At 43.4% G+C, this 12,633-nt stretch overlaps 1 protein-coding gene across 2 annotated transcripts in view; it reads left to right on the plus strand.

The window, feature by feature from the left end:
* Window positions 1-563: 563 nt before the first annotated feature.
* Window positions 564-12,633, plus strand: part of GMIP (GEM interacting protein) — a 57,771-nt gene continuing 45,701 nt past the window's right edge. The window contains exons 1-3 of one of the 2 annotated variants that reach the window (XM_034792698.1): window positions 564-729; window positions 1,200-1,561; window positions 4,584-4,721. In XM_034792698.1, the coding sequence (XP_034648589.1) occupies window positions 1,309-1,561; window positions 4,584-4,721 (391 nt within the window). In that variant the 5' untranslated portion in view covers window positions 564-729; window positions 1,200-1,308. Of the gene's footprint in view, window positions 730-1,090; window positions 1,562-4,583; window positions 4,722-12,633 lie in introns of those variants that run through there. The other variant, XM_034792699.1, reaches the window with a different exon arrangement.

Here is a 12,633-nt window from a genome sequence, read left to right on the forward strand (position 1 = left end):
GGGTGTTGCAAGGATTGATTTCCTAATGTCTGTAACCCTTTTTTTAAGTTTAAAAGCACTATATAAAATACTGAGTATTATATGAGTGAATATGTATATAAACTAAACTTTTTATTATGTGAGTATAGTGCACATTGGGCATCCCAATCGCTTATTGGGGCATCTAGGTGCTACCATAATACAAGTAATAATACATTTCTGAGCAATTCATTTTCCAAACTCTCCACCTGCTGGCTTGTCTGCATAACTCATTTTCCTTTTTGAACTATACATTAATCTTCCTATAAAATATCTTGTTATGCTTGTGTAATTCAATTTGCTAATAATTTTTACTATGAAGGCAGTTTACAGATCTTCAGGTAGTAAAGGGGTTAACAAAAGAGTGGTAGCAGGATCAGTTTGCTCCTATAGATGGTATAGATACTCTGGGAAATGAGTGATTTCATAACTCCAAGCAGGAATGTGGAAAATCCACATAGCCTGACACTTGTCTGGAGTTTGAGAGACTCATCCCACACAGAGAACACGGTAGTGAGACTTCCAGGACTGGTGCCCTCTGAAAGGATTCAGACTGAGGGGCGTATCAGGAGAGTTCAGAAGCTGCAAACATCAAGAGCTATTGCTGCACAAAGGACTGAGTCAGGACAACTATTTGATTTTCCATTTTTATCAGCCAAGAGCGAGGTGCCTTTACACATGGGATATTCGGCAAACTGGTTTTTCAAACAGGTTGTCATTTTTGTTTCCCCCTACCCCTGACTTAAATAGGGAAGGAGAATGAAGGTGACTCATAACATTCTAGCAGTGCACCTGAACACAAATACTTTTACTTTTAAAGAATCTGACTTGTATTAAAAGAGCTCACAAGAAAACACAGTGCTGCTGCATGTGGATGTTTGAGTTTCACTTTGATATCAGTCTCTCTGAGGAAAACCCGAGTCTTTCCTGAACTTGGGTCTCCATTTGCTGAAATGTGCAGGAGGAGGAGTTTTCGTAATGGTATTTACTACACATTCGAAGTGACTAAAGTCTCATTTGCTAGACTGTCAAAAGGCAGCAGCAACAGAATTAGAAAATTATATTTAAATAAATGATCACAGAAATGATTCTTGAGAATTAATCTCAAATCCTCAATTATTCCAGGCATTTTGTATTGAATTTTGAGGCCTTGTATAGAATGTTTCTTCTACTTATTTTAGGGACAGCAAGCTGTGCAGAAGTCTGTAAGACTGCAGAAATGTGTACCAGAAAACATGATTTGTGACAAAGAGGTTCTACTCTGTGCTTACTAATACCTCTGACATTACCATGAATCGGACAGGAGTACAGGACAATGCCAGTTACATTCAGATTGGCGGCAAATCACCAAACAGTGGGCACTTTACTTCTGAGCATGACTCTGGGTTCCTGACCGCTGTTTGGGCTTCAGTCCAGAAACCTACCTCTGGTAACTGCCTTGGTCAAATGGACCTGTGTACCAACAAGCTGCTGCACGTAACTGGACATCTGAGGAACATCGATGGCAAATTCCAGAGCCTCCGGGAGCTTTTCCAAAGAGAAGGTAAATGTCTAAAATTTACATATGTTTGTTCATTTACAAGAAAGGCTAGCATAAAAGTTAACATCATACCAATTCTGGGCTGGACTTGAAAAGGTCTGGACAGGACCCAGGGTCTTTGTTCTATAAAGCAGCCAGCATTCTTTGGTACACTACATATAAAAAACAATGAAGTCAGATGACCCTCAGACCTTTCAGACCAGACTTTCAATGCCTACTTCCCTTTTTAGCAGGCACTTAATAATGTGTACTCTTATTTGTATTAATTGCACCCATATTTATTGCATCTATAAATAACTGCAAGCACATTTTATAGTCCTTCCGCAAATAAGAACCCAGTTGCTTCATCAAATGAAAAGCAAAGGCTCCTATGTGCTATAGATGGCACCTGCAATTACTGGTGGATGAAAAATCTGATTTACAGCCGTTCTAAACAGTAGTGTTAGTGACTGCAATGAAACCCACTAAAAGGAAGCAGATGCTGAAAATCTAGCCTGCATTGCTAACAGCAGCATTGTCTAACTATATCCTGCATAGGGATGGATGGTATCCAGGGAGGGTCCTATCTACATTTATGCTAAATGGCAAAGTGACTTTGTTTAATGACATATCACATCAGCATGGGGGAAAGCCAACAGGTGTGCAGGAGCAAACAGTGTGGTACAAGACATCCCTTAGAGGAGGATACTCTATATCCTAGTGAAGAAGAGAGGATGGAAGTTAATAAAGTAGAGGTAGGAACTGAAGAGAAACAGTCAAATGAAAAGGAGTCTCCTTCAATTACATCACATGAAGGCAGACAACTAAATATTGACAAATTTTATAAATGCTTATATACAAATGCAAGAAGTCTAAATACTAAGATGGGTGAACTTGAGTGTCTGGTATTGAACAAGGATATTTATATAATAGGCATCACAGAAACTTGGTGGAATGATGATAATCAAAGGGACATGATAATATCAGGTACAAAATATATAGGAGTGACAGAGTATGTCACTTTGGTGCAGGAGTGGCACTATATGGGAAAGAAAGCATAGAGTCAAATATAGCAAAAAAGAATCTTAAATGAATCAAACTTTAACTTTGTGGACAGAAATTCCATGCTTGAATAATAAAAGTATAGCAGTAGGATTTTACTACCGACCACCTGCTCAGGATGGTGACAGTGATTGTGAAATGCTCAGGAAGACTAGAGAGGCTACAAAAAGAGAAAATCCAATAATAATCGGGGATTGACTGGGTCCATATCACCTCAGGATAAGATGCAGAGATCAAATTTCTAGATTCCATTTATGACTGCTTCTTGGAGCAGCTACTGCTGGAGCCCACAAGGGGAGAGGGAACTCTTTAGTCCTCAGTGGAACACAGGATCTGGTCCAAGAGGGGAATATAGCTGAAGCACTTGGTTATAGCAACCATAATGCAATTAAATTTAACATCCTTGTATGGGGGGAAATATCAAAGAAACCCAGTATAGTCACATTTAATTTTAAAAAGGGAAAGTACACAAAAACAAAGACACTAGTTAAATGGAAATTAAAAGGAACAGTCACAAGAGTGAAATGCCTGAAAGCTGCATGTAAACTATTTCAAAACACCATAATAAAGTCTCAAACTAAACATATACTCCAAATAAAAAAAAAATAAAATAAAACAGTAAGAGGACCAAAAAAGTGCCACATGACTAAACAGAGTAAAGAGGTGGTTGGAGACAAAGACATCCTTTAAAAATTGGAAGTCAAATCCTATGGAGAAAAATAGAAAGGAGCATAAACACTGGCAAATCAAGTATAATTAGGAAGGCCAAAAAAGAATTTAAAGAGCAACTAGCAAAAGACACAAAAACTAACAGCAAAACAAATGTTAAGGACATCAGAAGCAGGAAGCCTGCCAAACAATCAGTGGTGCCACTGGATGATTGAAGTGCTAAAGGAGCCCTCAAGGAAGAAAAGGACATTGTGGAGAAGCTTAAATTCATTCTTTGCATCAGTCTTCACTCCAGAGGATGTGAGGGAAATTCCCACACCTGAGCCATTCTTTTTAGGTAACAGATCTGAGGAAATGTCCCAGATTGAGGTGTCATTAGAGGAAGTTTTGGAGCATATTGATAAATTAAACAGTAATAAGTCACCGTGACCAGATGGTATCACCCAAGAATGATGAAGAAACTCAGATCTGAAATTGCAGAACTACTAACAGTGGCATGTTAAATCAGCCCCTGTTCCAGATGACTGGAGGACAGTTACTGTGATTTTTAAAAAGGCTCTAGAGATGAGCCTGGCAGTTATAGGCCGGTAAGCCTAACTTCAGTACTAGGCAAATTGGTTGAAACAATAGTGAAGAACAGAATTATCAGACCCATAAAGGAACCTATGATGTTGGGAAAAAGTCAAAATGGCTTTTGCAAGAATCATGCCTCATCAATCTAGTAGAATTCTTTGAGGGTGTCAAGAAGCTTGTGGACAAGCGTGATCCAGTTGATAAAGCATACTTGAATTTTCAGAGAGCCTTTGAAAAAGTCATACACCAAAGACTCTTAAGAGGGAAGGTCCTCTTATGAATCAGTAACTGGTTAAAAGATAGGAAATAAAGTGTAGGAATAAACAGTCAGTAAAGCACCCACTATTCAAGGTGTGGGCAAACCTTGGATTTGGGTCCGGTTCCAAGGGTCTACTTCCTGATTCCATTCCACCTGGTACATTGAAGTTTTCATATATGGGGGAAATGCTTTTCTCTTGGATGTTAATTCTTTTCTCTTTTGCATGCTTCACTTGTGTGTGGGAGCAATAAGATGTCAGTGCCCCCACAGAGGGGATTTAGTTCTGTCTGGTGGCAGAGATACTTACTGTGGAGAGGGAGGGGGGAAATTATGCAGTGAAACACTAGTCATTGATTTTTCCCCTTTCACCTTTTTTTTTTATTATTATTATCCCTCAGTATTAAATCATGGGGATGCTTTCTTTTCTTTTTTAAACAAATAGCCTTCATTACTTACAACTGTTTATTACTATTCTTATTTCAGGAGCTCTTGTTTCAGGAGCTGTTGAAGCTAAATTGGCAGATTTGCTGCAGGCCGTCTCTTCCCTCCTGAGCAAGTATCCTGCTTTGAATTGTGAAGTTATCCAGCTTGCCATATCAGCCCTCATCACCAGTGTGAATGGTAAATCCCCAACCTGAAAGAGTCAGAAATGTGTGTTATTTATTGTTTGTACTGGGGTAGTGCTCAAAATCCCCGGTCAGGATCAGGGTCTCATTGTACTGGTGCTGCACATATGGAGACAGGTATCTGTGCATGCGAAGAATGTATGTTATTACAGATGTTATGAAGCAGAAAGTAAGGAATTGTCTGTATTTATTCCAATTAAAAGTCCCATTTTGGGGGAGAAGCTGCTGCTAAAACTTATAAAGGGAGGAAAGTTCAGAGTTGAGGCATCTTCTTTCTTTATCCTCCCATATCTGCAGGCACCTAGGGCATCCACCAGTTTCTGCTGTTTATTTTCGTACTGTGCTGGTAGATGATGTCTTATTTGTTTCTCTGAAGTACAGTTTGTTTAAGGCATATGCTCCTTATTTAACTTTGCTGTTACACTAACATGTTGCTGACATCACTTTCCCCCCCTCCCCCCACTGTAATTTTCACTATTAAAAAGGAGCCATGGTCTAATGGTTAACCCAGGGAACAGTAATCAGGATGCCTAGATTCTACTTCTGGCTCACATCTAGTTTCTCCCTCTCACTTAGAAGGGAATAGCAAAGCACAGTGGACCCCAGACACAAGAGTATAAGTTTTCTCCTGTCACACCCTTCCTGTGGTAGGAGCAAGGACACTTGCTCAGTCATTATGGCCATTCTTTTTTTTTTTTTAAACTGCATTTTCTTCTGCTTCTTCCTTGTGAAAAGAAAACATGTGAGATGCAGCTGCCTGCAAATCCCTCACTGTCAGTGTCAATTCCACAACAAATGTTGTTCTTAGAGCTTCCTAAACAGCTAATTCTCACCCCCGCCCCCCCTGTGAGGAGGTAACTAACTATCCCCACATTACAGCTAGGGAAGCAGAGAGCCTGAGAGGTGAAGTGACCCGCCCAAGGTTACAGAGGGAGCATAGTAATTGTCAGAACCAGGATTATCACATGCTAGTTTTAGTACTTAGTCCCATGCCTGAGCCACTAACTACAGCTCTTTCATTCTGAGGCCAGTTCAGCAAGAGTACTGAAGGAGAGACTGGGAATTTTTAGAGCAGGAGTTTAGAAAACTTTATTTGCAGAGGGTTGGGGAGCCTCTCAGGGTCCCACAAGCTGTGACTAGCAGACCTCATTAGGGCCTCTTCTCAGGCTGTCCCATACCAGCTCTGACTATTCTGCATCCTGGCGGCCTGCTTGATTCCGTTCAGATTGGATGATGGTAGCTTTGACTATTCTTACCACCTGGTCATTTCTACACCACACAGGAACAGAACCCAAACCACAGCCTTCCGTACCACAGGGGAAGAGTTAGACCCTACTTAAGAGCAGCTTTGTATTTCAGGCAAATACTTTTGCTAGCAGAGTGCTAGGATTAAAAAAAATCTGTTTGAAGATGAAGAACCCAGTGTTTTCCTAGTTTAAAACTGTAAATGCAATTCAGGAACATGTGCAGGAGAACATGCCATGCTGTCTCCCCAGGAACCTAAGGATATTCACCCCATTGGGAAGGAAGGAAGGTGCAACAGCTAGCTACTTTAAAGCAGCAGCTGTGCCTCTCTGCCACATTTAAAAGGCCTACTCCCCACCCCCGGGGGTGGCGTGCTGGGAAAAAAGTTCTTATAAAAAGACCAAATCTTTTCCCTATGGGAAAGGTTAACAGGAAACATAGAAGAGGTTGCTCCACAACATAGCACTTAACTTTTTCTAATGCAGTCACTGAATGTACATTGTTCATTAGAAAAGCAATAAGGAGATGTAGCAACTGTCTTGTAGGAGATCTCAGTGTTGGGTGCAAATGAAAAGGCTTTCTGCTTTAGGGATAAATTATAATCTTGCTTCAACTACAAATGGGGGATTGGGGGAGAGACAGGGACTATTTATGAGATTAAATGTCTACGGGGCATGAGTGTCTATTACTCCCTGTATGTTGATATGAATGTAGAAGCTGATCCATTTCTGAAGAATTCCTATACTTCCTTTTTGTGGGCATCTGCCCAAAGAAAGCTCAGGATTCTGCTTTCTGTGCTTTAACAAAACCAATACAGTAAGAAAAGCTGAGTGGTTAAACTCATGAGGCTAGGAGTCCCGACTCCTGGGTTCTACACTAGGTTGAAATAAGGGGTACCTCCCTTCCCTATTTTTGGTGTATTTGAACCACTATTTGCAGAGTTCCTCACATGGGGATTAGATTCCTCCTGGAAATATTCCTTGTATTCTTTCTACATAGTTAGGAATTGCAGATTTGCTAAGAATGAAATCTGAACAGTCAAACAATCCTTCCCCAGTGCTAGCCTTCTCTCCCCTGGAACACTGCTCTTCCCCCTCTAGAAGAGTAACTGAAAACAATTGGATTGTAATAGGAAATAATGTTTTCATTATCTAATCACCTGTCCCTCACTACTTCTGTTTGGTAAAGGTCATGCAGAAATTAGTAATTAAAGGAAATAAGCTGAAGAAGCTGCCAGTTCAGAATTGATGCTCCTAGTTTAGCTCCTTTTGGAGTCCTGAAGAAATTTGGAATAGGCCTGAATTGCAAATTTAATTTTCAAACTTCCCCAAAGTTCATTCTGCTTGGATTAGGGTGACCAGATGTCCCGATTTGATAGGTACAGTCTCAATTTTGGGGGCTTTTTCTTATACAGGCACCTATTACCCCCCACCCCTGTCCCAATTTTTTACACTTGCTATCTGGTTACCCTAGCTTGGATCTGGGATTCTAGTTTGGAATCCATGTCTAATAGCCATATATGTTGTGTTTTTCCAATGCTATAGTAGCAGGGTCAGATACAGCCGCTGGCTCTAGGCATGTGAATTCAGAAATACGCTTAATGGAAATATTTACTACTTTACCCAAACTTTCAATAGCTTATATCTCCCACAGCTCCTTGCAATGATCTTGCTTCCAATAAATCTGTGGAGTGAGTTTTTCCTTTCTGAAAATGTTCAGTTTCCTCAGGCTTTGCACCCACTGGCTTGTACATTTCAAAGTGATTTATTTAGAAAAGTCTTGGTAGTGAGCCTGCATTTGGTGTTGAAACAGGGAGGTGTGCAGAAACTGCTAGGTGTGGAAGGCAGAAATGAGTTGGCAGCAGAGTGAGTCAAAGCACACGCCTCTCCCCTCTGACTGGCTGAGATGGGAGAGGAGATCAGGGATTTTGGGATCTCTGGTGTGATGTTTCCACTAAGAGCTTAATGGGGACTGACTGAATTGGGTACAATAGGTCCTGATTAAGAAAAGTTCTACTAATAATCCAAATAATTTGAAGTTGGAGGCACTGATATCCAGATAATTGCAGTGAATAGCTCAGATACCTGAGTGTGGGAAATCACATTTAAAACATGAGAAGGATATGACACTTAATCCAGATTAGAAATTTGATCTAAACTTCTATTGGGCACTATTTTATACTGTATGATGGAGACACCATGAATGAATTTAATTGGTTTCAAAAGCAGCCTTGTTGTTATATTAAGAACTTTTATAGTGCCGGGAACTTCCTAAGAATTAAAGTCTCTGCAGTGCCTAAGATTTATTAGCATTTATCTGTTGTATCACATTATAGCCCTGTTTGCTATAAATGTCTTTGCACAACATAAAACACTTCAATAGCACTTTTTATCTATAAATATCAAAATGCTTTACAAAGCTAGGTAGGTATAATTATCCCCAGTTAACAGAGTGAAACTGAGGCATGGAGTGGTTAAGTAGTTACACAGTGAGTCAGTGGTACATTTATTGGAAATATAATTCAGTCCTGTGTTCTAGTCACTGATGTAGGGGTATGAATCTGAAGTCAAGAGACTTCCACCAAACAGCAAACCAGACCTTAGAAAAGAAACAGAACATGTGGATACTGGTTTATTTTCTCTGTTCCTTTGTTGTGTTTATCAGAAAAGTTGGACAATGGGTCTAAAACTCTCTAGTTCTGGAATTTGTTCTGAATAAGCACAGAACCTGTTGCCACCACAAACAGGCAGAGAAGTTGTTCTGCTGCTGCTATCCTGAAGCTGAGCTTTTGTTTTTAGGTAGAAAAAGGGGAAAATGTTCAGGAAACAAAGGTAATTCCACATTAGGGAGAAAAGGGAAAATAAGAACAAACCGTCCACAGACTGCCTGGAGAAGGTGTGACTGAGAGCTGAATATTGGTGAGGGCACCAGGAGGAGGAGGGAGAATTGCTAGCCACCAGCATAGGAATCCAAGGGCCTAAGGCTTTCTTTGTCTCCACTGAGGAACTAGATCCGTGGTTCTCAACCTTTCCAGACCACTGTATCCCTTTCGGGAGTCTGATTTGTCTTGCGTACCCCAAGATTCACCTCACTTAAACACTACTGGCTTACAAAATCAGACATAAAAATACAAAAGTGTCACAGCATGCTATTACTGAAAAATTGCTTACTTTCTCATTTTTACCATATAATTACACAATAAAATAAATTTAAAAATAAAATAAATAGATTAGAATATATTTATTGTACGTATATATCTGTGATATTTGAGCCTGGTTTGAAGTCCAAACCCTGCTGCCCATGACTGAAGCCCTGTTTGCCACCCCCTGATGCCAGCCCTGCACTTGCAATCCCCCATAACCCATCCTGTGACCCCCCCGGGGGATGCAACTCCCAGGCTGAGAAACACTGATCTAGATGATTTGAGTACCCCCTAGAAACCTCTGAGTATCCCCATGGGTACACGTACCCCTGGTTGAGAACCACTGAACTAGAGAACTCTCTGACCTATATGTGCTAGTACTTCATCTTTTGTATGTGGGCAAAGATCTGTGGGGCACATAATGGTGGGTATAGAAGACAGAGATGGGCCTTTATCTCCACTCCAGCTCTGAGCACCTCCAAGCTTTGTAGACCTTGATCTGCACACGAACTTTGCAGTTTAGGCCCTTCTTTCATAGGAGGATTGCATGAGTGTGAGGCTCAGTGAGGCATCTGGGCATGTGGGTACATATGGGGAAACAGGGAAAGCTTTCCAACCTGTGTTTCACATATCTGGAGATGTTTCATGTTTGACTGATACAAGGAGATGGGGTGGAACCAAAGGGAGTTCTGGCATTAGTGATAGAAGGTGCTCGTGAGAGCCTGTTCTGGTTAAGTTTTTTTCAGCAGAGGGAGATTTCAGTGTGACTGCTTTGTTTAATGAAATAACCACCCCCCGCAAATAGCTATTTAAATTAGAGGTGGACCTGAGCCCCAGTTCAAATACCCCAGATGCTGAAGGTTTCTAAATACAAATGTTGAGGTTTAGGCCTATCTTGTGCAGATGATGCCTAAGCAGCTGGTGAGCAGCCACACACATGTATCCAGCCAAGCCCTTCCATCACTTGTAACCTGGCTTTTCATGCTCTTTCTCCTTCTGCTGTTTGCACTGATGTAAACCAGGAGAAACTCCTTTGAAGTCAATACTGTATCTCCAGTGTGCGTGTGAGGAGATTCAGACCCATTTTTATTACCAGTATACAAACAATCCCAAACCCCAAATGAATATGACAGACATTTCTGTACCTGTATAATAATGAACACACAATGTTCACATAAGACTGAAAAATTTCAACCCAAAAGGTAATATTCTTTTTAGGTTATATATTTATAAAAGACACTTGTTTAGAATGGAAATGCTGCCGTGGCCTTAGCTCTCATAAGTCCTCCAGCAATGCTATAATCCTGACTCTCTGTGGGTAGTGTATGCGGTAGGAGAGACAGGGTTCTGTAGTTGTGGTTAAGAGGCTGCCACACGAACAATGATGCAGCTGCAGTGAGAATTCTAACGGACTGTATTACCATAGCAATTGGCAGAGAGTGGTGAAAGGGAAATCATGCTTCTTGTGGCTTCTGTGAACCACAAGCCACAAAAATTCTGGAGTGCCTGCAACAGCTGCTTTTCCAACCAGCATTGTACATTGTCACAGTGACTCTGGATCAGGCTTCCCACCCAGGAATTTAGTTACTGTATTGGTCTTGAAGAGTCAACCCACTGAGAGAGAGATCACAAGACTGAGTCAGAACAAGGAAGAAGGCTGATGAGTTAGAGGAAATTAAATGTTTTGTGTCACAGTTCTGCATTTTAAACCACAGAAACTTGTCAACACCACTTACCCTAAAGCTCGCAACCAATAATGTTCATGCTCATAGCTGCAGGATGCCCTTTTATACCCACCCAGAAACAGCCACATGAATAGAAATAAGTGAGCAGCTCTGAACTTCTTTATCGGGTCTGGTTACCTCATCACACAGGTGGCATATATCCTGCCTACTCTGGAAAGTGGAGAAGCGATTGGTTCTAGCACGTATTACTCATGGGAGCAGGTAATAAGTCCCTTAATTTCCCTAGTCTGACAACCCCAGAGTTCTGAGATTCAGCTATCAATTCATATTCATGAGGAAAGCTAAAAAATCAGATTATTTATTATCGTGATTCAAACACATTTGAACCTGGGATGCTGTCATGGCCTGCTGTGAGCAAGCAGAGCCGTGAGGTTTGAGGTCAGGGCTGCTGATCACGTGTTGATGCACGTGGTCGGCAGCAGCCAGGCCTTGCTGAAAGATCACAGGGGGTAGTTTCATAGTCCATGGTGCAGCAAGTTCAGCAGCCAGGACATTAGTTGGTGGGAGGAGGGTAATCAGTGCATAGGCAAGGTTCAGGCAGGGCCGGCTTTAGGCCAATTCAACCAATTCCCCTGAATCAGGCCCCGCCCCTAAGAGGGCCCCGCGCCCAAGTCCCAGTACGGTGTACCGGCAGGTGCGCTGTACCGGGGTGGCCCAGCTTCCCCAGGGGCAATTTAAAGGGCCTGGGGTTCCCAGCAGGGGCTGGAGCCCCAGGCCCTTTAAATTGCCACCAGAGCCCCACTGCTGGAGCCCTGGGGTAGGGCTGCGGGGCTCTTGGGACTATTTATAAAGTCTGGGGCTCCCGCTGCCTCTACCGCCCCGGCCCTTTAAATAGCCACTGGAGCCCCACCGCTTCCCCAGGGCTCCCGCGGCTATTTAAAGGGCCGGGGCGGTAGAAGCAGGGGAGCCCCAGGCCCTTTAAATAGCCCCCGAGTCCCGGGCTGCTGCTGCTACCCCGGTGGGGGAGGGAGGAGAAGGGGGCACTCACCGTACAGGGTGGGCTGTACCCCTTGTACCCGCACCCCCTGCCCACAGCCAGCCCCTGCTGCACCCCCTGCCCACACCAGCCCCGCACCCCCTGGCCTGCCTGCACCAGCCCCTGTCTGCAGCCAGCCCTGCACCCCCTGCCCGCAGCCAGCCCGTCTCCAGCCAGCCCCGCACCCCCTGCCTGCAGCCAGCCCATCTCCAGCCAGCCCCTACCGCACCACCTGCCCTGCCCACACCAGCCCCACACCCCCTGCCCTGTCTCCAGCCAACCCCTACCGCACCCCACTGCCTGAAGCCAGCCAGTCCCGCACTCCTCTGTCTCCAGCCCTGCCAACCCATGCCGCACCCCTCTCTGGCCCTGCCTGAAGACAGCCAGCCCACCCCACACTCCCCTGTCTCCATTCAGTCCCTCACCCCTTGCCCTGCCTGCAGCCAGACCCTACCTCCAAGTCAGCCCCTGCCTGGCCTCCAGCCAGCCCCATGTCCACTGGTGTCCTGCAGTTCCTAGGGCAGTAACCCTGCACACCTGCTTCAATGAGGGGGGCAGGGAGCAGCTGGGACCCACACATGTGCACACCCTAGGGTGACCAGACAACAAGTGTGAAAAATCAGGACGGGGGGTGGGGTAATAGGATCCTATATAAGAAAAAGACCCCAAAATCGGGACTGTCCCTATAAAATCGGGACATCTGGTCACCCTAGCACACCCCCAGGGAGTGGCAGGGACCCACACATGTGAAACGGAGTTCAGTTCTAGTTCAGACCCATCTTTTTCAAAAAGAACTTCA

The sequence above is a fragment of the Trachemys scripta genome, chromosome 16 (assembly GCF_013100865.1).
Source record: "Trachemys scripta elegans isolate TJP31775 chromosome 16, CAS_Tse_1.0, whole genome shotgun sequence".
NCBI lineage: Eukaryota > Metazoa > Chordata > Testudines > Emydidae > Trachemys > Trachemys scripta.